At 42.9% G+C, this 27,150-nt stretch overlaps 2 protein-coding genes across 6 annotated transcripts in view; one reads left to right on the top strand and one right to left on the bottom strand.

Moving 5' to 3' along the window:
* Nsmce2 (NSE2 (MMS21) homolog, SMC5-SMC6 complex SUMO ligase) overlaps positions 1–11,722 on the bottom strand; it is a 205,070-nt gene extending 193,348 nt beyond the window's left edge. For all 5 annotated transcript variants that reach the window (XR_009058472.1, XM_057791843.1, XM_057791844.1 and 2 more), the window contains exons 1-2: positions 11,623–11,722; positions 6,932–7,102 (exon numbers count right to left, since the gene is read on the bottom strand). Coding sequence is in view for 4 of the 5 variants with exons in the window: in XM_057791843.1 (XP_057647826.1) it covers positions 6,932–7,088 (157 nt within the window). In the remaining variant the exon portion in view is untranslated. The remainder of the gene's footprint in view (positions 1–6,931; positions 7,103–11,622) is intronic.
* A 48-nt stretch (positions 11,723–11,770) lies between these two features.
* Washc5 (WASH complex subunit 5) overlaps positions 11,771–27,150 on the top strand; it is a 41,611-nt gene continuing 26,231 nt past the window's right edge. The window contains exons 1-9 of the mRNA XM_057792118.1: positions 11,771–11,912; positions 13,938–14,247; positions 14,688–14,833; positions 15,565–15,649; positions 16,652–16,752; positions 18,177–18,369; positions 18,923–19,075; positions 22,218–22,331; positions 24,225–24,396. Coding sequence (XP_057648101.1) covers positions 14,062–14,247; positions 14,688–14,833; positions 15,565–15,649; positions 16,652–16,752; positions 18,177–18,369; positions 18,923–19,075; positions 22,218–22,331; positions 24,225–24,396 — 1,150 coding nt within the window. The 5' untranslated portion in view covers positions 11,771–11,912; positions 13,938–14,061. The remainder of the gene's footprint in view (positions 11,913–13,937; positions 14,248–14,687; positions 14,834–15,564; positions 15,650–16,651; positions 16,753–18,176; positions 18,370–18,922; positions 19,076–22,217; positions 22,332–24,224; positions 24,397–27,150) is intronic.

The raw sequence follows: 27,150 nt of genomic DNA, 5'->3' as shown, positions 1-27,150 counted from the left end.
AGTGCTTGCCTAGTATGGACAAAATCTTAGGTTAGATCTCCAGCAGCAGACAGACCACATGTGGTGGCTCATGCCTTCAATAAGGAGATGGAGGCAGGAAGAACAGAAATTCAAGGCCATCATGGACTACACATGACCCTGTCTCAAAAAAATAAAATCAGTAACAGCTGTTTTTATACTGCAGTCAGTTGGTCGATTCACAAACAACAGAAATGAGTCCAGACACAGAGGAATACAGGTGAGGCTTCTTTATTAGGACACCCAGCTCAAGCAAGATGCAGAAACAGAACAAATCAAGCCAGCATCTCCCCAAACAAAGGAAAAGGGTACTCAATATAAGAAAACCTCTGCCCAACAGTTCCCATCAGGACACTACGTACAAATTAAGAGATTGGAAATTTGTAAGGAGTCTAGTCCCAACTGTTGGGGCCAGCTCTTCCACTCAAAAGATGATTCAAACTGTGGAATGTCAGGTCCTTCGTGTTCAGGGTCTGGGCTGAGGAGAGTGCTCACTGGTCAGCTCCATTTGTGGAGTAAGGCAAATCCCTGGAAGGCAAACTCAGACTTAGGTGAGCTGAGCAGTTACATTTTTTTCCTCGAGGAAAATCTCATACAGTGTATTTTTATAATATTTTTCTATTCTTATTTTTATTTTTTCTTTTAGACAGGGTCTTACTATGTAGCCCTGGATCTCTATACAGAATAGGCTGGCCTCAAACTCAGAAATCTATACTTGTCTATCTTTTGTGTGTTGGGATTAAAGGTGTGTGCAACCACAAAGCATTTATGACAAAGGATAATGGTTCAGGGAAGAAACTGAGGTAATTTCCCTATGCTCAAATCTGTACTGTACTAATTTCTAATTCTGTGGCCCTGGGAAAAGTATTTAACTTCTCTAAGTCTGAGCTCTGTCATTCAAAAAGTGAAGATAACTTCATTCTACATCATAGGATTGGTGACAGGATCATGTGAGGATCCAAATAAAAACACACAGCCAGCACAATGAAAGTCTGCAATAAACTCACTTTTATCTTTATGGTCATTATCATCAATACCATACTTGGAGACAGATCAAAAAACATACTATCAGACTATAGTAACTATGGTCTTTTTGCCACAGCTCTAGAATCCTAGGGAAACAGACAAAAAAAAACCTCTCCATCCAACCTGGTTATTTCATTAATAATGTATATTCCCTATGGAATACTTTTCCCAGGGCCACAGAATTAGAAATTAGTACAGTACAGATTTGAGCATAAGGAAATTACATTTCTAACCATGTTCTCATAGATGACGAGATTCTAGTCTTCCACAAGGATGACTCCAGTTAAGACTCCTAGCAATAGCGAAGAGGGTGCCTAAACTGGCCTTCTCCTATAATCAGATTGGTGAATATTCCAACAGTCATCATAGAGACTTCTAGTAATTGATGGAACCAGATGCAGAGATCCACAACCAAGCACGAGGCCAAGCTCCGGGAATCCAGTCAAAGAGAGGGAGAAGGGAATATATGAGCAAGGGAGGTCAAGATCATGATGGAAGAATCTACAGAGACAGCTGACCAAGTGCACAGAAACTCATGACTTCTAGACTAACAGCTGGGGAGCCTCCAAGGGACAGAACTAGGCCCTCTGCCTGTGGGAGACAGTTGTGTAGCTTGGTCTATCTGAGGGGCCCTGACAGTAGGACCAGGATTTATCCATAGTACATGAGCTAGCTTGTCAGAGCCCATTCCCTATGGTGAGATGCCATGTTCAGTCTTATTGCAGGGGGAAGAAGCTTGGTCCTGTCTCAACTTAATGGGCCAGGCTTTGTTGACTCCCCATGGGAGCCCTTACCCTTTGGGAGGAGTGGATAGGAGGTAGGCTGGGGGACGGGGAAGTAGGAGAGGCAGGAGGAGGGGTGAGAGGGAGAATTGTGGTTGGTATGTAAAGTGAAACTTAAAAAAATAAATAAATAATAAAAGAAAGATTCTATCCTTTCTAATGTCTGGATAGAATTGCATAATATATAATATGCAACTATATAACATATTATATATAATAAATGTATTTCAATATATAATGTGTATATTTTATATGTACATATAATGCAATATATAACAGGTAATACTAGGCTATGTCAACCAGACAAGTTAAAAGTAACCATCACAATGTCTAAGAAGGTATGCCTAAACTTGTTTGAATACTGTACAGTATAAGTATCAAAATGTCACATGGTACCCCCAAAATATCCACTTTTATTTGCCAATTTTTAAAAAGTACCAAGAAAAATGTCTTACACTAAAAACGATTGTTTTCTATAAAACTTTGGAAGGGTCTGTAATTTTATTTTTATGTAACTTAGGCCATGAGGAATTAATTTAATGTACAATAGACTATGATTAGAGTTTGGGGCTTTTATAAATGCTTGGAAATCCCTGTAAAAAAGGGAAAGCTATACTAACAATTTGGAAATATAACAAAAATTTCTTGAATTTTAAGTAACATTTTAATTGACAACATATGCCTTCTGTTTAATTATATTAAGCCAAAATGTTCAATGGTTTAAAAAAAAAAAAAAAAACCTCCCCTAATGAACGAGTGCTTGCGCGGATGGGTCGCCCTCAGCCTTGTCTCTGAAAGACTTTCTCTCACCATCCGCCTCTTGCTTGTCAGCATTCAAATTCAGTTTCCTAAAACAGCTCACCAGACTGGACTAGAGCCCACAGGTAGACAGATCAAGACCATACTTGTAAAAACTATAAGACATGGCTGTTTGTTGTTGTTGTTTATCATGGAGTATTTTCGGCTGCACAAAAGCCTTGTGGGGAAATACTGTGGGTGCCCTGACATGAACCACAGCAGTGGCACCTAAGGACACCAGTGTGGACACTCTCCATCCTCTCTCACAGTACAGAAATGTCACCTTGATGACCAGCACAGCTTACTGTATTTACTGCATCTCCATCGTTAGGGACATCTCTTCATACAGTGTGATGCAGAGGTAAACGTGTATGAAACACTGCTACTCCACACCCTGACAGCTGAACAGGGACGTACCTTGGGTGTGTTACAGGCTTTGTTTCCATTGTGCTTTTGATGCAGAGAATGACATTACAGGCAAACTGGGATCACTGAAACCTGAGCATCTACGGGAAATGAAGAACGTGAGTCTGAATCTAAAGGACAACACCTAACAGGTTTTGGTGCTAATAAGAATTTTAAACAAAAATTCCAATTATGAAGAATCTGTGATTACCTTATGAAAGTCTGCGATGTCCCTCATAAGTTCAGAGGCGCTAGCAAATTATCCGCATCCTTGCAACATCTTATCCATTTCCCACTGAACTGGCATTTTAATACATATGTGTCTTCAAATAAGATGGCAAAGTCATGAAAGAAGGAAGTATTTTATATTCATCTGTGTCCTTTTAAAATCCCAGCACTGGATGAGACACAGAATAGTTACTTTGTAATGTTTATTAGCTACCCTGGCAGTAACTGAGACACGAAGAGTGCTTCCACAGACAGTACTGGTACTGCAGGCTGCTCCTCACTGCATCTGCACATGGCCAGACTCTTCAGCTCCTGGTTTTCTTCTCCATATAACTTAGTCAAAATTCATCTTGTGAGCTTTTTTTTTTTAATTAAAAACCAAGTATTTGCTGCAAATTTAACCCAAATAATCAGGATAAATAAATCCAGCTCTTTTTATGTGTTTGAGTGTGTTATCTGCATTCATATACATGTGCACCACATGCATGGCTGGTGCCCATGAAGGTCAGAAGAGTGGGTCAGACCTCTTACAACTCGAGTTATGGCTGGTTTTGAGCTACCAAGTGGGTGCTGGGGATCAAATCTGGGTCCCACGTAAGAATAAATGTTCTTATCCACTAAGCGTTCTCTCCAGTCCCTAAAAAAAAAAAATTTAATAAATATTTACTGACTATAGCTCTAAAGTAAGGACTGGCACGCTTTAAGTTAATGGTCCATCACCACCAAGAACAGGATCCAAATCAGATGGAGCAGGGTCAAGACACTGACGGCCATCACTAAAGAGATCATAGGTGACTGATGCTGCCAGGCATGAAGGAGTGACTGGGATAGACATGGGCATCTTTTCAAGAATTTACAAAAGCTGGCCAAAACAATGCTGTAACTACTTTCAGACAACAGGACACACCCAGACCAGAATTAGGGAGGAAGGATCCACACTGAGCATAGCAGCTTAAAGGATGAGAAGACTCTGGAGCGCAGGGAGGCGGAGGCAGCAGGAGCTTGCAAAACAGAGTGTTAGGAGCAAGCTATGAATCAGTCCAGGCATTCCCTGGAATCTGGTGCTGAATCCTGAGACACTGAGGACAATTGCTGGGAGCCAAGAAGCAAACCATTCGCAGAGAACTTGGAAACACTTGAATTCTACCCATCCAGAGTCAAGTGAAGCTGCTGAACCTCCAGAGAACAATGAGAGGCAACACGATGCTAGCCCTACTAAAGGCTACTGTATTAGTCAGGATTCTCTAGAGGAAGAGGATTTATAACTAGATAGATAGATAGATAGATAGATAGATAGATAGATAGATAGATAGATAGATAGATAGATAGATAGATGATAGAAGCTATATACATAGTGAGAGGAATTTTATTGGAATAGCTTGCAGGCTGTGATCCAGCTAGTCAACAGTAGCGGTCTACCAACAGAAGGCCCAAAAAATGAGTAGTTGTTCATGAGGCTGGATGTCTCAGTTGATCTTCAGTATACATGGAAATCCCAAAAGAGTAGGCTCTGAGACCAGTGAAGGAATGGATTTGCCAGTGAGAGTAAGAACAAGCAGGCAAAGAGCGAAAGCTTCCTTCTTCCATGTCCTTTATACAGGCTGACAGCAGAGCGTGGGGCCCAAATGAAAACTGGACCTTCCCTCAACAAATGATCTGAATTAAAGTTGGATATTCCTATCTCAAAAGATACAGAGTAAAAGTGGGTCTTTCTACTTCAAATGATTCAATTAGGAAAAAAAAAAATCCCTTACAGGTGTACCATGCCACTTGGGTTTTAGTTAATTCCAGATGTAGTCAAGTTCACAACTAAGAATAGGCATCACAACTACCCTACACCCACCCAAATTACAAAGCTTATCAATACTAAAAATAGAGCCACCTAATCCACAAATTATTTGGTTTCCCATCAAAACAAATTTCAACTCTCTTTAAAAGTGAGTTTTTGCCTAGAACCAGGCAGTGGGGGCACACGACTTTAATCCCAGCACTTGGGAGGCAGAGGCAGGCGGATCTCTGGGAGTTCGAGGTCAGCCTGGTCTACAAGAGCGCTCCAAAGCTACAGAGAAACCTTGTCTCAAAGAAACAAACAAAAAAAAAAAGTCTGTTTTCTATTGTTGTGATAAACACCACAAACAAGAGCAAATTAAAGAAGGAAAGGGTCCGTTTCCGCTCAGAGGCTGCAGTCCTTCTATCGAGGGAAGCCAAAGCAGAAGTGTGAAGCAGAAGCCATGCAGGAACACTGCTCCCGGCCTGCTCTGCCACTCTTCCCGTCCAGTCCAGGCCCACCTGCCTGAGGATGGCACAGCCCACAGTGGGCTGGGCCCTTCCACATCAATTAGCAATGATGTCCAGTCTGAACAGGACAATTCTTCAGATGAGGCTACCTCTTCCAAGGTGTCTCCAAGTTTGTTTCAGGTTGACAGCTAAGGAAGCCAACTACGACAGAAGACAACAAAACTTGAACTGGCAACATAATACACATGAGGAAATCAGACTAGAAGGACACTGAGAAAAGGACAGCAATGACAGGCAATGATGTAAAACAGATACCAAAACCACGCTTCACAGGCTCAAGGACAGAGAAGGCGCTAGCAAGATGTACAACGCAAGCCTGATAATATAGATTATATGTTACATTGGCATTATCATATAATATATATTTATGTGCCTATTATATAAAATAATCTTTAAAAATGAATAGGAAAACATAAAAATAAAACTTAAAAAATGAATAAGAAAACAAGAACATGACAAAAAGAGAAATGTAAAAGTGGACACAAAAGGTTCCATTTAATCCTGTTGTGTTGTTGAAACAGCATAGTAACCATAAATTTTAAATTCACTATATAGAATTGACAGCAGACCACAGAAAATACGACAAATGAATTTAAAAACACAGCACAGAAACTACTCAAAGTCAGAGGAAAAAACAACACAGAAAACCAAGCCCTATGTGATTTATATCAAGCAATCTCATCTACATGTAATTTGAATCATAAAAGGAAAGGAGACTGGAGAGCGGGAAATACATGAAGAAATAGCAACAGAAACTCTTCCAACTTGACACTTAGGTCCTTAAAACTCAATCAGGATAGGCAAAGAGAAAAACATGTCAAAGCCCATCACAAACTGTTCAAACATAGTACCATTTAAGGAAAAATAAAAAAGATACTTTGCCACTCCCCTGGCTCTCAATACATCAAAAAGTAATAATAACTTTAGCCCCAAAAAGGAAAGAGCATTGTTCAAAATCTTCTACTTAAAAATCACCAGAGCAGAATTCTTCCTGTGAGGCCTTCCTCTGCTGGTATCCCTGGCATCTGCGGAGCCTATGTGCAGCATGATCAAGCATGAACTACGTAAAGTGACGGTGAGCCAGCGCATTCACGGACCTTCTGGTTCACGTACATCAACTTTAGATTGCATGTGCTCCATCAGAAACCTTACTGTCCTTGTTCAGGAACTTCTGGGACACCTCTGAGTGGAGGCCAACTGCACTGTATGGCTATGCCAGGTTACAGAACAGGATGAGAAAATGTGTCCAGAGGGATTAAACGCCTAGCTCAAGAACATGCAAAGAGCATCCCCAGAGTAATGCAGCCACACCGTTACCTCAGAGTAGACACACACACACACACACACACACAGAGCGAGTTTTACATATCACTTACTCTGAGTCTCCACAAGGTCCAGGGCAACACTAGAAACTGTGTCCATTGCAGAGCTGATGCAGGCTTGGAAGTTTTTTAAGGAGGAGAGAGCGGACTCCACACCACTGAAGGATATGTAACGAGTGGAACCTGAATTTGTACTGGAACGCCCTGGCATCTTGAAATTGTTACCTAAAATTTCAAACACAACGGGAAGAGTTCTAAGTCACAAAAAAAAACCTACGGGAAAAGAGCACAGCAGTAACACTCAATAACGACTGCACTCAATAACCATGTGCTACCCGTGACCTGCAGGCAGTGCCCAGAGGACACCGAGGCCATCAAACACACACACGCAATAAAATATGGGGACGGGAACTATCTTCAGTGTTTAAGAAGGAGAACATCCCCTTCTTGATGCTTCAAAGAATTCTACAAAACCCAGTTCTTACTAGCCTAACACATACAGACGATAAAGACTGTCCATGACATATTTCCTTTTACCACAAGAAAATAAAGCTTAATAAGATTTTTTAAACCTATAGCTTTTAACTTACCTAATATATATATATGTGTGTGTGTGTGTGTGTGTGTGTGTGTGTGTGTGTGCATTTTGAACTCTTAAAAAAAAATCTGGTTTTGATAGTTCCTTAAGCTCCAATAGATTTGCACCTGCAATTATCTCAGACTCAGTAAAAGCAGGATTTCTACACAGACATCTTACCTCACAGCGGTTTATCTATTATAGTTGTAGTTACCCCCCTCATATTAAATACTCCCTTATCTATTCCTTTAAACACCAACTCTTTAAGCTTTGGACCCCTTGTCTACATAGACATCTTGGCTTTTTTCGGGAGCCTCCTGAGATCTGCTCCATTGAAACAACTAGAAAAGCGCAGCACTTGTGCTGGCTTTAAACGGCAGCAGGCTGCTGCTAAAGCTGCGCGGCACCGTGAGGGAAAACGGTTTCTGGGACTCAGAGAGACAGAAGATGAACTCAGGCTCATGGGACCAGAGGCCAGCCGGCAAGTCCTTCGCTCCTCTTCGAAGGAAGAGGCCACGCCGGTGTAGCTTCCGGTCCACAATCTGCATCAGAACTCACTCTTGTTCTTCCTCCTCTCACAGTACCAGTTTCGTTTCACACCCCAGCTGCTACTGCAGCTTCTCCACTACTGCTTTCAACTGGGTTTGTTCCTTTATTCCACAAACAGGAACTAAAGGGCCGGGCGGTGGTGGCGCACGCCTTTAATTCCAGCACTTGGGAGGCAGAGGCAGGCGGATCTCTGTGAGTTCAAGACCAGCCTGGTCTACAAGAGCTAGTTCCAGGACAGGCTCCAAAGCCACAGAGAAACCCTGTCTCGAAAAAAAACAACAAAAAAAAAAAAAAAAAAAAGGAACTAAAGGTCTCACCATGTAAATTCTAAGGCTCATTTTAAAAACACAGGGTAGAAAAGGGGGAGAGCACGGGGGGTGGGGGAGGCGCTAAAGTGCTGGCTTTTACCTTAGAGGTATCAGGTTAACATAAATAGTCACAATACCACAGTTGCTGATTCAAACACCTTGTCTAACAAACAAGAAGTATCGTCCTAAAGGCCAGGCAACTTCTCTGAGCATGGGGATATGGTGGTTTTCAAGGTAAATACTACAAGACTTTTACTTTCAAGTACTACTTGGTTTATTCTAATTCAGTGAAAAACTGCCATATGCCAGGCAGCGTTCTATGCTCCAGAAATGTTCAGCCTCTGTTCCCTGGGAGCTCTCCAGTTCATGGGGTCAGACGTGCAAATATGCCATGGAGACAGCACAGATTACTTGTATAATAAAGGGACGATGAAATGCCTGACTTAGCCCTCACAATGAGGAAAAGGTATATAAAATACACAGCACAGACAGTTGCAAAGAGCATACAACTCTCTAGGCATCTACTTGAGTTTTTCTTGTACAGAAAATGGGCCCTATTTCTGCCTTTGGTTTCTCACAGGGTCTCACTATACAGCCCAACTGGCCTCAACTCAGAGCAATACTCTTGCCACTCAAATGCTGAGATGGTAGTCATGCCCGGCCCTCAGCCCTGGCTTAGAAATACCCATGACACCTGACACTACAAACTCCTGATGTTTGCTCGCCCACTTGCACCGAAGACCCAGATTGCTACTTCACTGGGAGAGCAGAAACCACCACAGAGGTTCCCTCCACCCTACCAGCCTCAGTTTCTGCATTTTATTTTCTTCTCGTGCTGAGTGAGCTAACTGTGCCCAGGCGGACCACCTCCACTTTACATTAGACCTTCTCCTTCTTCTCTCAGCAATCCTCCCCGCTTTCCTCTATCACCGATTCTCTCCTCCTCCACACCATTCTCCACAGCAAACCAAAGACACCTTCTCCCTTTAATCTTAAAAACATCCTCCCGCCACCCCCTCTGAGAGTGTCCCATGCTTCTGTGCTCATGCTGGTGGCCAAGCTCTCCTATATATAGGCATGTTTCCATTTGTCCCCAAACCCTTTCTCCCTGTCCTTGCTGGTGTATCTACCAGGCTTCCCACACCTCCCACTTCACTGGACCTGCTCTCAGGGCCACCATTGCAGCCCTTATCCCTCCCTCAGGGATCAGCGTCTCCTCTTCCACGCCTTCAGCCTCTCATCGCTTCCCGTATCTTTCCTGTGAGCTGTCTAGAGTTCCATTCACAACTGCGAATCCCTCCACATCCCCAGCATGTACATATTCTTCACTTTTCCCCTCCCCAGTCTCACCTATCTGCTAAGGTCTGAATGTCTGGATCCTCAGCCCCAATTTCTATGTTGAAATCCTGCTGTCCAAAGTGGTGATATAAGAAGATAAGGCCTTCGGGGAGGTGACGAGATCCACCCTCCAGAACGAAATTAGTCCCCTTAAAAAAAGGAGCTCCAGAGAGCTCTCTTGCCTTCCTACTGCCCTCCCAACCACTGAAGGAAACAGCAAGGCCATGCCATTTACAAAACAGAAAACAGGTCTTCACCAGACACTCAATATGATGGTTAATCAGCCTTGGAATTCTCAGCCTCTAAAATTGAAAGACAAAAGTTTTAAACTGTTGGGACATACTATCTGATATAGACATCTGAACATTCTAACACTGGTCCTCCGGCCTTGGCTTGTTAGGACCTGGGGGCTCATCCGCAGGGAATATTCAACACCATGTGGAGACATTTTTAGTTTGGGGGACATGGACTAGTATCCACGGAGCAGAGGCCGGAGATACTGATACAATCCTATCATGTGCATCTGTCTCCGCTACCAAGAGTCATCTGAAAACAAACTGTCATCATCACCTGGGTTAAGACACACTGGCATACGGGCTGGAGAAGATGGCTCAGAGGTTAAGAGCACTGGCTGCTCTTCCAGAGGTTCTGAGTTCAAGTTCCCTGCACCCACATGGTGGCTCACAACTACCTATGAGATCTGGTGTCCTATTCTAGCATGCAGGCAGACAGAATACTGTGTATATATAATAAATAAGTAAATCTTTTTTTAAAAAAGTAAGTAGGGGCTGGAGAGATGGCTCAGAGGTTAAGAGCACTGCTTGCTCTTCCAAAGGTCCTGAGTTCAATTCCCAGCAACCACATGGTGGCTCACAACCATCTGTAATGAGGTCTGGTGCCCTCTCCTGATCTGCAGGCGGACACACAGACAGAATATTGTATACATAATAAATAAATAAATATTAAAAAAAAATAAAAAAATAAAAAAGTAAGTAAAAAATACTGATTTAATTCAACCTCTTCTTGGAACCTCTTTCCAATAACATTGATCTTTTTGTTCCCAGGACCCATAGCCTCCAAGACAATCTAAACAGAGTCATGCGCTTCCTGGGGTCTCACCAAGTTAATCAGGCTCAGCACACCACTTTGCCTCCCTTATATTCCTGGAAGAGCTGCTGTCAATTAAGCCAGTTATTCACGTATACAGAGCAACACTGCTCTACATGTTTCTGTGCAGCACCGTAGTAGGCACAGAGGAAATAACCACGAAGGTAGGACCCTAACCTCCCTTAAACCAAGGTGGCATCTTCAACAGAGTTGTGTCTCCTTTTCTGGCACGCCAGCATAGACATAGACACCCTTCAAGCCTTCCCTCGCCCATGGCTCCTTCCCGTCTCCATGCCATCACAGTTCCCACCAGACATTTCTCCTACAAAGCCAGCTATTTGCTTACGTCTGCCAGTCCCTTACGCTGGGGCCTCCTTAACCTGGAACATGCATTAGCTGCGAAACGATCCACGAAAACCAAGTGGTCAGGAAGGATTTGTTGAGCCCATCAAAGTAACAACAAAAACTATGGCCATTTCCAGGTCTGCCCATGCCCAACAAGGTGAGCCCCCGACTTCGTTCACATCAAGGCAGTAGCTCACAACTTACCTCTACCTGCAGAAACGAAATAGCACCTGTGGCCTTGAGTACATCTCAACCAACTCTTCAAGCCTCTGCTTTTAAAGTCAGTTCAAACCAGATTTCTTTCTTTTTCTTTTTCTTTTTTTTTTTTTAATCACGCAGAGGTGAAGGATGAGAGGCTGCAGTGGTGGGGCGCGGGGAGGGGGGGGGAATAACCTGCCTCCGTCTCGCTGCTGCGGGTGAAAAGGGCCGCGCCCACAGCCACAGCCCAAGTCCCCGGAGCTCAGGGGGAGGCGACAACGCCTGCCAACCCTCCCCCATCGCGGTGCCTCTTCGCTTCTTACCTGGCAGCTCAGTTGCATCTACCTGAACGTCGCAAGGCCAGACTCCAAATCCTTTCCTCAGCCCACTACTCCAGCGGCTGAAACGCCCCGCGCGCGCTCTGCGTCATCAGTCGGCGCCCGCGAGTGATCACATGATGCCTGACCTGGGCCTTTCCCCGCAAGTCACGTGATGGGTTGGGGAAAGCCAGGACAGAAACCAGGGTCCCGCTCCACCCTTTAGGGGGATCTCTGGGGCTGGAGAGAGGGACCCGGGTGCTCAGTCTGCGCAGCGAGCGTCGGACGGCTGAAAGGTGAGTCAGAGGCGCGCCTGCAGTTTCGAGGTCCTTTCCCCCCAGCTCCCGTAGGCTGCGTCGGGTGCACCGGGGCGGAGAAACCTAGGTCCTGCAGGGTTGGGGCTGCATCCTTGCTATCGCCTACGCCTTAATGGAAATCTCTCTTGCACGCGTCTTTGAAGCATTAGGGGTGATGCTCAGCTACGTAGTCCGTAACTGAGTGTGGAAGTTTCTCGAAGCGGTGCCCTGGTGATGGGGTTGATCTTTCATTTACGCTCGAGAAAACCGTGTAGTCACTGACATGAAGGCTTCTACACGAGCGAAAGGGTTGAATAAAAGTTCTGTCACTCACTTTAAGTTTGGGCAAGTCTCTTCTCACGACCCCTAATGCCCCTCACTCACCTAAGGTATGATGCTAAAGTTCTTTGTGGGAGGGGGCGGCTTCTAATGGGTCATGATTCGTCTATGATAGGAAAATAACAGTTGGTCTCCTGATTTCTGTATAGATGTGGAGTAGTGAAGGAGTTTTATTGCTCCCATCCACAACCAGGGACGTTCTCCTTAGGTGTTCTTAAGGAGTCATGAATCAGGCTGCAGTGGTCAAGCTTATTCCAGAACTTTTCTGGAAGAGCATCCATTCTGAATTTGAGATCGTTGCTTTCTTCTTTGTGGAATTGTGGTTTTATGAAAAGATAAAAATAGATCCATCGTTTGTCCTCTGGATCGGGACAACAATGCTGTTCTTAAAAACAAGCTCCTTTAGCCGAGCAGTGGTGGCGCACGCCTCGGGAGGCAGAGGCAGGCGGAACTCTGTGAGTTCGAGACCAGCCTGGTTTACAAGAGCTAGTTCCAGGACAGGCTCTAAAACCACAGAGAAATCCTGTCTCGAAAAAACAAAAAACAAGCTCCTTTGACAAGAAATTCTTTTTTCTTCTTTTTTTGTTGATATTTATTGAGCTCTACATTTTTCTCTGCTCCCTCTCCCCTTGCCCTTCAATCCTCCCCCCAAGGTCCCCATGCTCCCAATTTACTTAGGAGATCTTGTCTTTTTCTACTTTCTACTTCCCATATGGATTAGATCTATGTAAGTTTCTCTTAGTGTCCTCATTGTTGTCTAAGTTCTGTGGGATTGTGGTTTGTAGTCTGGCTTTCTTTGCTTTATGTTTAAAAACCACCTATGAGTGAGTACATGTGATAATTGTCTTGCTGTGTCTGTTACCTCACTCAAAATAATGTTTTCTAGCTCCATCCATTTTCCTGCAAAATTCAAGCTGTCATTTTTTTTTCTGCTGTGTAGTACTCCATTGTGTAAATGTACCACATTTTTCTTATCCATTCTTCAATCGAGGGGCATTTAGGTTGTTTCCAGGTTCTGGCTATGACAAACCATGCTGCTATGAACATAGTAGAAAACATGTCCTTGTGGCATGATTGAGCATCCTTTAGATATATACCCAAAAGTGGTATTGCTGTGCCTTGGATAAATGCCTCGAAATGATATACCCAGATGTGTCTCTGACTTGTAATGTTTGCAGTTGTGAAAATATCAACTAGCAGGGTGTGTTGTGCAGTTAGGTTACACTAGGTTGCACAAGCCCAGTAGCCCTAACGCCGGCTCAGAAATGAGCTGTACCCTCCGTCTTTTTCCATGAGAAGTGAGCAAAGGCTGGAAGAGAGGCCAGTGGTTTGGTTCTACAAAAGTCCTTGTGGTGCTAACCTTTATTGTCAACTTAACCGGCTTTGAAATCACCTGTGAATCTGCCTTTAGGGGTGTCTTCAGAGGGGTTCAACTAAGAAGGAAAGCCTTTCCCTGAGTTTAATGTCATTCCAGAGGTTGGAGTCCTAAACTGAGTAAAAGGGAAGAAAGAAGGAAGTGACCTAACACCACCAGTATTCATCTCTCCCCGAATATTGGGGAATAAACGCCTTCTCCTCATACCAGAGCTCATTGACATAGTTTTCTGGGGTTGTATATGTATTTCAAAAGCATATACACACATTTCTTTTTTTAAAAAAAAGTTAACTTTTCTTTTTTCAATACAGGTTCTTTTAATGGAGCAGCCATTTGGTCTACGGTCCTGGCTTCCACTCATGATCCACAGACTCCAGCTCTGAGGCCATTAATCATTCCCACCATCGTGGTGTGGAGTAGCAGGTCGCCGTCACGATGCTAGACTTCCTGGCTGAGAATAACCTCTGTGGCCAGGCAATCCTGAGGATCGTTTCCTGTGGCAATGCCATCATTGCCGAGGTGCTGCGGCTGTCTGAGTTCATTCCAGCTGTGTTCCGGCTGAAAGACCGGGCTGACCAGCAGAGATATGGAGACATCATATTTGACTTCAGCTATTTTAAGGTGCTTTTCCTCGTGGCCTTGGTATTCCTGTCAAAAACAAAAAAACAAAAAAAAAAAAAAAAAGCAGCTGTTCTCTGGGAGCCACAGGGTCTGAATAGGAAAGTGATTATGGAGCATTAAAAAGACAGCTTTCAACCAAAATTAACACCAACTCCTAACTTGAAAATAAGGAAAGGAAGGGTACTATGTGGAAAGTCCTAACACAACATTTACAGAGAGCAACCTGTAACATGGTGCCTTTGCCTGAAATACATTTAAAAGCATGCTCATCTTGGCTGAGGTTCACCCAGAGGCTTTTTCATTCTAGGATTGCATGGCCGTCTTCTCTTCTGTCACTCTGCTACGTAACAACCTTAGAGCGTAATGTTACGGCACCCTGGAGCAGTTTCCAGCCAATAGGCCTTTAATGACTTCTAACACAACTGTGTTTTCCTTCTTAGGGTCCAGAGTTCTGGGAAAGCAAACTGGAAGCCAAACCTGAGCTACAGGATTTAGATGAAGAATTTCGGGAAAACAACATAGAAATTGTGACCAGGTTCTACTTAGCCTTTCAAAGTGTGCATAAATACATCGTAGACTTAAACAGGTATTGATTGTTGAATTTAATGACAGCTTATTCTAGTGGACTAGCAGAGAAGGAGGGACCCAGCAGAACATGTATGCCATTCTCAGAGCTAACTCGTCCCTGCCATGCCTTGAGGTAGTTCATTCTATCTCCCCTCCTGTAACAGGTTCTAGTAAACTCTTCTGCAGTCTTTAGTTTGTGATCCTGTGCTAACACTTTAGATGTAACATTAATTTGCAAACAAGCATTTGTTGTTTTGTTTTGTTTTAATTTGAGACAGGCTTTCACTGTGTTTCCCAGACTGGTGTTGAGTTTACAATCTGCCTGCTTCTGCCCCCAGAGTGAGTGGGATGACAAGCCTGTTCCGTCAGGCTCGGCTCATATTAGTAGTTCTTAAGAGCTTACCAATCACACACACACACACACACACACACACTTTTACCAATTCCTTGACTTTAGCCACTATTCCTTGTCACGTTCCTATGCCATTACTTCTGAGCTGCTGCTATTTTGTAATTCAAGAGTAGGGACTATTCCTTCGATTTTGAAGAGCCATAAGTGTTAACCTATGGCCCCAAATCACCATGAGTTATATCTCTAGGACACTAAGGTTCATAAGCATAGCAAAGACTACAAAGGAACTAAGGCCAGAATGCCTGGTGTCCTGCCTTGTCTTTGAAAAGTCTTTCCTTCCTCAAAGCTGTTACATCTTCTGTTTACATTAATATCTTATCCTTGTATTTTGCTTCTAGATACCTCGATGATCTCAATGAAGGAGTTTATATTCAACAAACCTTAGAAACTGTGCTTCTCAATGAGGATGGAAAACAGCTTCTAGTAAGTATTAGTGATTGGAAAGTAACATATTCAGGAATATGAAACAGCTCCATGTGGTAGCACGTGACTTTAATCCTGCACTTGGGAGTCAAAGGCAATTGGATCTCTGTGAGGACAAGGTTAGCCTAGTCTACACCGCAAGTTCAAGGACAGTCAGAGCTAATATAGAGAAGCCCTGTCTCAGTAATAATAATGGTAATGATAATATGAAACAGCATCAGTGCATGCAGAATACCATTCCACAAAGAAAAGAAGAAGGCCTAATAGTTATCTTTCAAGTTTAGAATGTGTGAATGTTGAATGAAATGAGTAATGGAAGAAAAGATTATGTTGTGTTATGAGCTTCCTTTGTATAAGAAGTCCTTCTTTGGGGTTGGGGATTTAGCTCAGTGTTAGAGCACTTGTCTAGCAAGCATAAGACCCTGGGTTTGGTTCTCAGCTCCTGGTGGCGGAGAGAGTCTTCAACAAGCCAAAGGTAGAAGCGTAGTATTTGGGAGTCATAGGCAGATGGATCTCTGAGTTCAAGCCCAGCCTACTCTATAGAGTGAGTTCTAGGACAACCAGGGCTATTCAGAGAAACCCTGTCTCAGAAAAAGAAAAAGTCCATCTTCTTTTTGCATCCAAAACATTGAGCTGGTACTTTCCATGGTGATCATTTAAAAAATGTCTATCAGAACCAATGTGGTGGCCATGTCTGTAATCTTGTAAACTTGGGAAGTAGGAAGAGACAGAAAGATTAGTTCAAGATTATCTGTATTCAGAGAATTGAGATTTCATTTTGGTATCACAAGCAAAATAATCACTAGAAATTAAAATTGGTTTGAGTCTATTTTTAAAGCCCATTCTGCACAACAGTTGAGAGCCCTTTGTAGAAAAACATACATTGACTTTGAAATATAAATCCAACTTTATTGGGGGCATGTGAGCAGAGTGATCATTTGTACCACTGTCAACTTCAATCCTTGCAGACAGGTCTTGTGAATTTGTCCTTTTTCTTCATAGTGTGAAGCCCTGTACTTATATGGAGTTATGCTTCTTGTCATTGACCAGAAGATTGAAGGAGAAGTCAGAGAGAGGATGCTGGTTTCTTATTATCGATACAGGTATTCCTGGCCTAGCCTGCACACCCCTAAAGCACTGCTCCTGTACTACTGGGAACAGTGGCCTGTGGTGAAGGATGCTACAGTACACACATCTTCTGAACACACCGAAAGAACATTACCCTTTTATGTGTTATAGTTAACAAATAGCATTCCATAAAACCTGTATAGAATATGAAATCTAAGACCTAGTAATATAGAGATATGATGATAATGTACTTGTTATAAAGCGGGACTCTGAACTCTGAATGTTTTAACTTGAGGATAAATTTTAAGGAATTTTAAAATTCGCAAATGTTTTGCTTTTGAAGTTTTCTTTTTTAGTTTTCAAACAAGATGCCTTGGCACCCATAAAGAATGAAGGAGCTTTCTGTTGTCATTCTCATGTGGATGACCGGAAAGCTGTCCTTCTGGACCAGGTGGAAAGTGGTTCCCCCAATACAGGCATAGACACAGAAACACCCCAGGTCTTGTGTTACGTGCGTCTGCAGAACTGTATGGTTGCAGGAAGTAAGGTCCCAGGATCCACCTTGCCAGCTTTTTAATATTAGCACCTTCCATGGAGGATTTCCATCTTTTGAAAAACTGTGTACAAAAAATGGATGCATGGAGCTGGAGAACTAGCTTAGCCATTAAGAATATATGCAGATTTCTGCCTGGTGGTGGTGGCATACGCCTTTAATCCCAGCACTTGGGAGGCAGAGGCAGGTGGATCTCTGTGAGTTCAAGGCCAGCCAGGTCTACAAGAGCTAGTTCCAGGACAGGATCCAAAGCTATAGAGAAATCCTGCCTCTAAAAACCAAATATATATATATATTTACAGACTTCTGAAAGACCCAACCGAGTTCATTTCCCAGCACCCACATCGGGCAGCTCACAACCACCTATCCCTCATTCCAGGGGATCCAGTGCCCTCTTTTAGCCTCTACAAGCGTCTGTATGCATGTGGAGATATCACACACACACGCATACGCATGCACACACGCACGCACCCTGCATAACTTATTTGGTAGTCAGACCTGAATCTGGAATCATTTGGAGTCAAGACCTACTCAGAACAGATGTGGCTATCTAGCATCTTCTTTTATCTTATTTCTGTAAGATAATTTTGCTCTTAATTATTAATACCTTGATCTTAAGACACCAACTCAAACCCTGCTGTGGTATTCTGTAGTGTATTCCAAATACTGTAGTGCTTGCTTTATAGTTGGCAAGTATGATGAGACAAATCAGCTCCAGGGGTTTGGAAAGTGGGCAGAGAACCAATACCTACCCTTCAAATAGGCTTTTCAGATGTGTGCTTTTGAATGGTAGGACTCAAATGGACCCACTGTCGTTTCAGGATGGAGTCCTTTGCTTTTAGACTTACATGTTTCTGACATGTGATGTCTTTGGTTCTTTTGTTTCCCATTGTGAACTTGATCCAGTGCCGCTCGTTCCTCTGCTGATTCAAATATGGATGATATCTGTAAGCTGCTGCGAAGTACTGGGTATTCCAGCCAGCCTGGAGCCAAAAGACCACCCAACTATCCCGAGAGCTATTTCCAGAGAGTGCCTATCAACGAAACTTTTATCAGCATGGTCATCGGACGCCTGAGATCTGATGACATTTACAACCAGGTAGGAATTGGGGGGGCCTTAATAATTTAAAAGGTAGAATATACTTTCTTCCTCGACTACTCCTTTTCATATTTCTTCCTTCCAGTGAATCAAAACAGCAGCTAGAAACTATTTGTAAAAGCATTTAAACAGTGCTGCAGGGTCAAGGAGAGGAGCTGTTAAGTTTGGGAGAATCTGAGGTTTCAGGGAGAAGATGGGATGTGAGCAGTTAGAAAGAGGATGTATTCTTTTAAGTCGTCTGTTCAAGAAACAGTTATTAAGCGTGTATGGTATGTTCATTCATGGGCTAGGTGCTGGCTATTCATCACCAAAGAAGGTAGATTCTGGTGCCTACCCAGAGTGGACTTGTGGCTTAGGAAGGAAAATACCTACCAGAGTTGTGCATGTTAGTTTAAGGGGAAACCGGTGTGCACTGGAGCGTGTAGCAGTGGTGGCAGGATTGCAGCAGCTGACACAGTGGAACCAAAGGGCAGTCTAGACAGAGCTGGCAGCTGAGCAGGCCTGGAAAGATCCTGTAGCGTGTGAGAGTTAACTCTGGGATGTTGTGTTGCAGGTCTCTGCCTACCCACTGCCAGAACATCGCAGCACTGCCCTGGCGAATCAAGCCGCCATGCTGTATGTGATTCTCTATTTTGAACCTTCCATTCTTCACACCCACCAAGCAAAAATGAGAGAGATCGTGGATAAATATTTTCCAGATAACTGGGCAAGTATTCCTCCCTTTTGTGAGTCTGTCACACAACTAACTCCCTGGGGCCAAGTATGTAATACACATTAGTGACCCAGAGGCAGGGGGATCAGGAACTCGGTCATTCTCAGCTGCTTAGTGATTTCAAGGCCTGATTGGATGGGCAGAGAGATGGGGAGGACCTAGGAGCAGTTGGGTGTGGGAAACCATAAACTATATTGTATGGAATTTTTTAACTAAAAATTCTTTTAAACAGAAATATGCAGAACCCTTTTATTCTTTTGTCTTTTTTCCCCTTTTATTTATTTTGTGTGTTTCCATGTGTAAAGGTCAGAAGAGAACTTGGGGAAGTCATTTCCTTCTGCCATGTGGGTCCCAGGGATTGAACTCCGGTCCTTGAGCTTGTTGGCAGGCTCTCTCACCTTCTGAGCCACCTTTCCAGTCCTGTTATTTTGGCCTTTAATATAGAAGCCAAAAAAAAATTATAAATAATTGGACACAGACAAAAAAAATCATTGGAGCAAAATTATCCTGTGTGGTGAGAGTTTTATGAATCATGACATGAAGAACTAACCAGTTAATTAAAAAAAAATTCTACATTTTCATTAAAATAGATACTCTGAAAGTAAAACTATGTATTAAAATATATCTTAATTTGGCTATTGAAAATATAAGCCAGGATTGTTTATTCTTTATGTTTTATGAACAAAGGTTGGCTATATGAATTTAGAGGTTGTGAACCTAGCCTTTAATTACTGAGCCATCATGGCTTAGTGGTTAAGAGCACTGCCTGCTCTTCCAAAAGGTCCTGAGTTCAATTCCCAGCAACCACATGGTGGCTCACAACCATCTGTAAGGAGATCTGGTGCCCTCTTGAGACCTGGTCAGTCGTCCTCATCAACTTAGACCATGAAACCCAATATAGACAAGTTCAACAGAACCACCATATACGGGCTGCCCATGCATGTTTCAGCATTGCCAGGGCATACATTTCTAATTTCATATGAGCTTAAAGTCTTTTATGAACTTTTATGAACTTAAGCTAGCAGAGTTCACTTAACTTGTCAAATTTTGAATAGGAATTTCACTTTCACAGTTAAATTTTACCTGTAAGATGACTATGATAGAGCCGGGTGGTGGTAGCACGCGCCTTTAATCCCAGCACTCAGGAGGCAGAGGCAGGCGGATCTCTGTGAGTTCGAGGCCAGCCTGGTCTACAAGAGCTAGTTCCAGGACAGGAACCAAAAGCTACGGAGAAACCCTGTCTTAAAAATTCAAAAAAAAAAGATGACTATGGTAGATCTAGTAAGGTTTAGGCTACTGCAGGGTGTGCTTGTAACATGTAAACTTTGTTTCATGTAAAACTGTCAACACACCTGTCATATGTGAAATGTTTCCAGAGCAAGGAGTTTTTACGGTAATGCAGTGGATTGGGTCAGGTTCTGCTCCTCTTCTCACTACTCAATCTCAGTGGCCTAGTCACACTGCCTGTCTGTTAAAAGACACTCTCAGTTCCCCGGCAGTGTGAGAACAACCAGCAGTTAGGTGAGGGTTACTGTCAACCTGTGAATTGAACTCAGGTTAAGTTGAGCAACCAAAAGGAAACTCTAGTAGTTTTGCTTTATGTTGATAAACTGAATCATTTTGACCATAGTGCTATAATCACAGCATCCTGAATTATATACCTAAAAGTGCACCTCCCACACAAATGTGACCCAATAGATTTTTTAAAAGATATGCCAGACAAATGTAAACCAGTAAACACAACTTATGAGAAATTATCAGACAATAGAAAATGTGAAAGAAAATCATTAATAGAGATAAGGAGATATCATATAAAATGCTTAAGATGGATAATCCACAGAGATGATTAACAGCTGTGAAATTATATGTACTCAATAACACCCTCAAAATACATAAAACAAAATTCTCGGATTCACATGGGAAAATAGACAAATTTAATCATGTCAGAAAAAAAATTTATACATCTTTTCCAAATATAAATTGTTTCATAAATGTTATATATGTGCTTAACGTATATATATATATATATTGAATATGTGGTAAATCATAAAAGAAAGAAGCTGATAAACTATATTTTCTCAATATAGTGCAATCCAGTTATAATTAAGTATTAAAAGGATGTATTTAAATGTTTGAGAAAAAATACCCAGATGGCTTTTGTGTAAAAGAAGAAGCCATATTATAAATCAAAAGCCAAAAACCGTAGAGTTGTGCAGTATGAAAGTGCACACAACAAACCTGTGGGCACTGGGTAAAAGTTCTCTTAAAGGAGGTTATGATGTGAAATTTACTTTCTAAAAAACAAGATTGAAAGGTAATGAATTAGGGGCTGGAGCGATAACTCGGTGGTTAAGACATGGCTGCTCTTGCAGAGGACCTGAGTTTGAGTCCCAGCACCTACAGGACAGCTCACAACTGTCCACACTGCAAGTCCAGATCTGGCGCCTTTCTGTGACTCAGTGGGCACACAAATGATTCACAAGTGAGTACAGGAAAGCACCCGTACACATAAAATACAGATTAAAAATCACTTAACGTTGACAGCAATAGACTTGTCTGAGAGCTCTCAGGAGTCCTATGTGACTTTAGGTGTGTGTATGCGTGTGTGTGTGTGTGTGTGCGTGCGTGCGTGTGTGTGCGCGCGCGCACGCATGTGGGGGGGGGCGTGGTATGGTGAGGCATGCACAAGTGCCAGAGCTCAAGGGATCAAATTTAAATCACCAGGCCTGTATGGCAAATGCCTTTTCTCACTGAGCCATCATCTTACCATTGCTATCAGTGATTTAAGAGCCTAAAAATTAGAAAACTGAGCACTTGGATGGTGCCATTGAGAGACCTTGTCTCCAAAAAAGGGGGGGGGGGGCGCTTCCTCTTATTAGTCACTGCTTTTCTCTTCCTGTGATTTTCTCCATCTAGGTCTCTAACACTCAGCGGTTTGGAAGGGTGAGGTCACTTCACGTCCTTTACCCTGAAAAGCAAACTTGTCACTGTTTCTTTGGAGAGCACTAGGTTTTCACTAGTATGAATTAAAACTGGAAAGAGAGGACACTTGTGTGCACTACTTTGCATTTCCCCGCCCCTTTCCTTGATGGAAGCAGATGCTGGGCAGGTACTGAGTGGCTGTCTCCTCTTTCAGGTCATCAGCATCTATATGGGCATCACCGTTAATCTAGCCGATGCTTGGGAACCGTACAAAGCTGCGAAAACTGCTTTAAACAATACCCTTGACCTCTCAAACGTCAAAGAGCAGGTAGGTTTGCGCTGACCAGGGAGCACCCTAGGAGGTCAATCCTGGCTCACGGGAAACAAGCTAGGTACACGTCCATGGAGTTGGGAAAATATGCTCCTGTACATCTTACTGCATGACTAGAAGGTAAAATGTGCACATCAGAATTATTTATAGGTTTTAAACTTGTGTGGGAGAGGAAATACAGACTGGGGACCTAAGAAAGATTCCGTACCTAAGATGAGTCAGTGGGACAGGGCCACAGTTGACTTTGTTGTTCTTGTGTGAAGCCCTTGTCCTGTGAACAGAGCTGGATTGAAGTTTAGCAGTAGGATGGATGCTAAGATGACAATGAGTGGTAGTCTACTCCTGTAGGTGGAGTCATCCCTTCTGGGGCGCTGATTGGTTTACAGAAGCACAGGACGCTATATGCATTTCTGAGTTATGTGGCTCTATTTGGTAAGAACACCAGGCAGAAGGAAATAGCAGAAGAGATAGAGGAATATAAATAAAATCTTTTCAAATTTGAAATTTCAAATTTTCAAAAAATTAAGTACACAAAAACGTGTATTTAATATTTCTTAATGGCTGCGTTCTCCTGCTTGGCTATCTGGGTCATAAAGTTTTCCACTGTAGATGGAACAATATTGACTCAAAAACCTCTGTCATGTTTTATCCAAGTAAATTGAATTCCTTAAATAATGCACAGTGTTATTTCAGTGTTGGCCTGGCTCCCAGAGTGTATTCGGGAAGTGGGTTCAGTGCTTACTGATGTCAGGGCATTAAGTTTTCATTACTCAAATTCTTTTCCAAATTTGCATTTTCTCATTGTGACATTTTAAGTTTCTTCAGAGCTTTAAGCCAGGTTAACTAGGTTAGCAAGGTTTAATAGTGGACCTTTACTGTAGTAAAATCAAATGGCCAGAATTGCAAAGGATTCTTTAAAAAATCATAACTTTGATCAGCTGAGATCTTCATTTTATCAAGCTTTGTAAACCTGTGGGCATTTTGTCCTTTGGGTGTGGTGATCCCAGGATTTAAAGACTAAGGCAGAATAGGTCTAGACAGCAAGACCCTGACAGAAAACGCCAAACAAAAGTCTAATCTTTGGAGCATGTCTCGTCTTTCCTGCATTTGTCAACCACAATAGGAAGAACGGGCAACTGGGTCTCTGTTTTTGTGTTTCTTTTCCATCCAAGAGTTGAAGGGCTCAAGCCAGCATAGTGGCACACACCTTTAATTCCAGCAGTTGGGAGAAAAGCAAGCAGCTTTTGGAGTTCGAAGCCTGACTGGTCTGTGTGGTGAGTTCCAGGACAGCAGAGCTACATAGTGAGATCCTGTCTTCAAACAAACAAGCAAACATATAGACAAAAAGAAGATGAAAAAGAAAAAAAATTGAAAAGATCAGAGAGACCACCTAGTCCAGTTCAGCATTAGACAAAGAAAATAATATACAATATAAGGATAAACCCATCAGTATTTAATCACACCCCAAACTAAAACTGAGTTTCAAAATTTTAAGTACAATGTTCCTTTAAAAATGGCTAATAAAACCAGTCTTGGTGGTGAATGCTTTTAGTCCCATTACTCAGGAGGCAGAGGCAGGTGGATCTCTTGAGTTCAAAGCCAGCGTGGTCTGTAGAGCTAGTTCCAAGGTACATGGTGACAAGGTACCCTGTCTCAAAAAAAAAAAAAAAAATCCAATAATCAGTTGCCCTATTGCTGTAACTATAATACGTGTGCTATTGCCTCATATAGAAATGAAGTTATCAAGAAGGGAAGTGGGGAGGGAGAGATGGGGTGGAGAGAGATAAAGGAGAGGCTTGTACTTGTCAGAGGATTCAGCTGGATGGGAGTCATTTTCAGGATAGCCGTTCTCCCATCTGATTCCAGCTGTCCATCTTTTTAATTTCAAAGGCCAGCAGATACGCCAGTGTCAGCGAAAGAGTGCACGCTCAGGTGCAGCAGTTTCTGAAAGAGGGATACTTGAGGGAGGAGGTGCTTCTGGACAATATCCCAAGGCTGCTCAACTGCCTGAGAGATTGCAACGTCGCCATCCGCTGGCTGATGCTTCACACGGCCGACTCAGGTAAGGCACACAAGGGGGCGTGGGGCTCGTATCCTGCCCCACAGTAAGGTCAGCTTCACAAGGCAGAGTATTTAGCCGAGGGCAAGTCAGTAAATGAGAAACAAGTTGGCTTCTTAAGGTAGTGATGTTTGTGTCAACTTGGAGAAGTCAGTGGCCCACCTGAGCAGATGTCGTCTGTTAGGTAGGCACTGGGATGTGGCTGGCAAATACGAGGACTTTGGGCTCCCATGTTGAAGAAGCTGATCACTGATCACACTGGGTAGATGAGCTGTGAACATCTAAGAAGAGATAACTGCAGACTTGTGATAGCGTCATGCTTCTACCCACCTTCTCCACAGCTGTCCATGTCCTCATCCTTAGACCCTCTCAGTGCATGTGGAAGAATGAGGAGGACATTGCCTATCAGCTGACCTTACATTATCCCAGGAGACCCTATGTAATCAAAGAGAGTCTTAAATCAGAAGAGCGATGCAGGCAGATCAGAACCAGAGATGTGCCACCAGGCATATGACTTGACCAATCAGTGCTGTCTTTAAAGGTTCAAAGGCCCCAAGCCAAAGAGTGCAGGCAGCCTTTAGAGGCTAAAAGGGGCAAGAAAAGGAATTTCCCTTAATTTAGGGGTATGTACCCTTTTGACTGTGATATGATGCTGTCTTCTATAAATGTGGTGGACCACATTCATAGCTATTCTGGGATTTGTGTGGTCCTCACACCACGGGTGTGAGGACATACCTTCTTAACCTGCTGATACTGTTAGCAATCCAACCTGCTGAATTTTATTTAGTGTATGTTCTTGTGTCCATGTATACATTCTGTGTGTGTGTTTGTGTACACATACATGCACACATAGTATGTCACCGGATAACTTTCAGGTGTTAGTTCTCTCCTTTCAGCATTGGGACCTGGGACTTGAACTCGGATTATCAGATTATGAAACCAAGGCTTTTACTCACAGAGCCACACTGCCAGCCCTGCTAACATCTTGGTTTTAGTTCAGTGGACCCTGTTTCACACTTTGTAGCTCTAAAATGTAAAAAACTAAATTTGTGTTGTTTAAAGCTACTGTTTGGGCCAACCTGTCAGAACAGCTCCAAGAAACTAATGAAAGGTCCCAAGTAGCATGTCAGAGCTGGCTGTGTGGAACCTATAATGTGAGTCCTGGCAGGGTTGAAATGGATGAACAGAGGTCAAAGAAGGCTCCACCAGAAGGCAGGAATTAGGAAGATTTTGATTAAACTAAAGGGAAGAAATTCTGGACCACAGACGTTATCAGAATTGGAAGTAGAGAAAGCGTGAGAGCCTACTGAGTGGAGAGCCTCCCAGAGCAGATAATTTGGTGGCCTCAAACTCTTCTGGGTCGTGGCTGTCTTTGAAACCTTCTGTTCATACAGTTTGGCATTAGGTTCAGGAGCTTCTCACATTGTGTGAAAAGTCTCCCCAGGATCCATGAACTATGACTTTAAGACCAGTGATAAAATCTCAGAAAAGAGTAGATACTTGAGACTCTGAGCATCTTCAGACATGGTATATTGACAGAGGTTTCTGTCCTGCCCAGTCCTGCAGTCATTCAGTCCCAAAGAAACACACAGAGGCCTACATTAATTATAAACTGGTTGGCCTATCAGCTCAGGCTTCTTATTAACTCTTATATCTTATATTAACCCATAATTCTTGTCTGTGTTAGCCACATTGCTTGGTACCTTTTATCAGTGAAGCATTCTCATCATGCTTCCTCTGCATCTGAGTGATGACTACAGACCAAGCCTTTCCTCTTCCCAGCATTCTCCTATTCTGGTCAACCCGCCTATACTTCCTGCCTGGTTGCCCGACCTATACTTCCTGCCTGGCTACTGGCCAATCAGCATTTTATTAAACTAATACAAGTGACAGATCTTTATAGGGTACAAGAGTATTATCCCACAGCAATGGTACACTTGTTTAGAAAATACATTGTAAACATTCATTGACTCATCTAGAACTGTATACTACCACCTCAAGAGTTGTGTATTCAGCAACCCTGCAAAATTCTTTGCTTGCTTCCTTTGGTTTTGTTTTTATTTTATTTTCTGAGACAAGGTTGTGCCAAGTAGCCATGCTTGGTCCTGGAACTGCTAAGTAGATCTGACTGGCCTTGAACCTAATCTACTCAGGAGCTACAATGCAGATGGATGCTACCACACAGGAGGAACCCTGTGCTTTTCATCTCTTACCCAGTCAGCTTTCCTTGGGGGACCTACCTGTGTAGGCCTCACTAGGAAGTTCAGCAAACATTGGAGCATTGTGTAGGACCTTCTACTCCCCGTAGCCTCTTCTCACAGCTCCTGTAGCCAGATGCTCTCATCCCACTGCCTGCCATCCATTTCCACCTCTTGGGAGCCATTCACAGTTGGGTTTCTCTATGTCTTTGAGAATATGTGGCATCTCTCCAGCTTCTTAAATGTTTTTCACATAAGCAGAAGTTTTCTGGGCTTTGCTTCTTAGTGCGTAGGTCCATGTACACTTTACCCACAGTGTAAATTTAATCATCTAAGTCACACACTTTTAAGACTTTTTGTTGTTATCTGTGTGCATATGTCTGTGCTATATGTCAGATCCCTTGGAGCTAGAGTTTCACTTTTGAGCTGTTTGATATGGGTGCTGGAAAACAAACTTGTCCTCTGGAAGAGGAATTGTCCTGGACTGCCGACCATCTCTCTAGCCCCACTGGCCAGCTTTTGATACATTGAGTTTCTGCTGCACAAACTCCTTTTCTGA

Source organism: Chionomys nivalis, chromosome 17 (genome assembly GCF_950005125.1).
Source record: "Chionomys nivalis chromosome 17, mChiNiv1.1, whole genome shotgun sequence".
Classification (NCBI taxonomy): Eukaryota; Metazoa; Chordata; class Mammalia; order Rodentia; family Cricetidae; genus Chionomys; species Chionomys nivalis.
The sequence above is the reverse complement of the archived record's forward strand: the minus strand, read 5'-3'. Positions and strand labels throughout refer to the sequence as shown.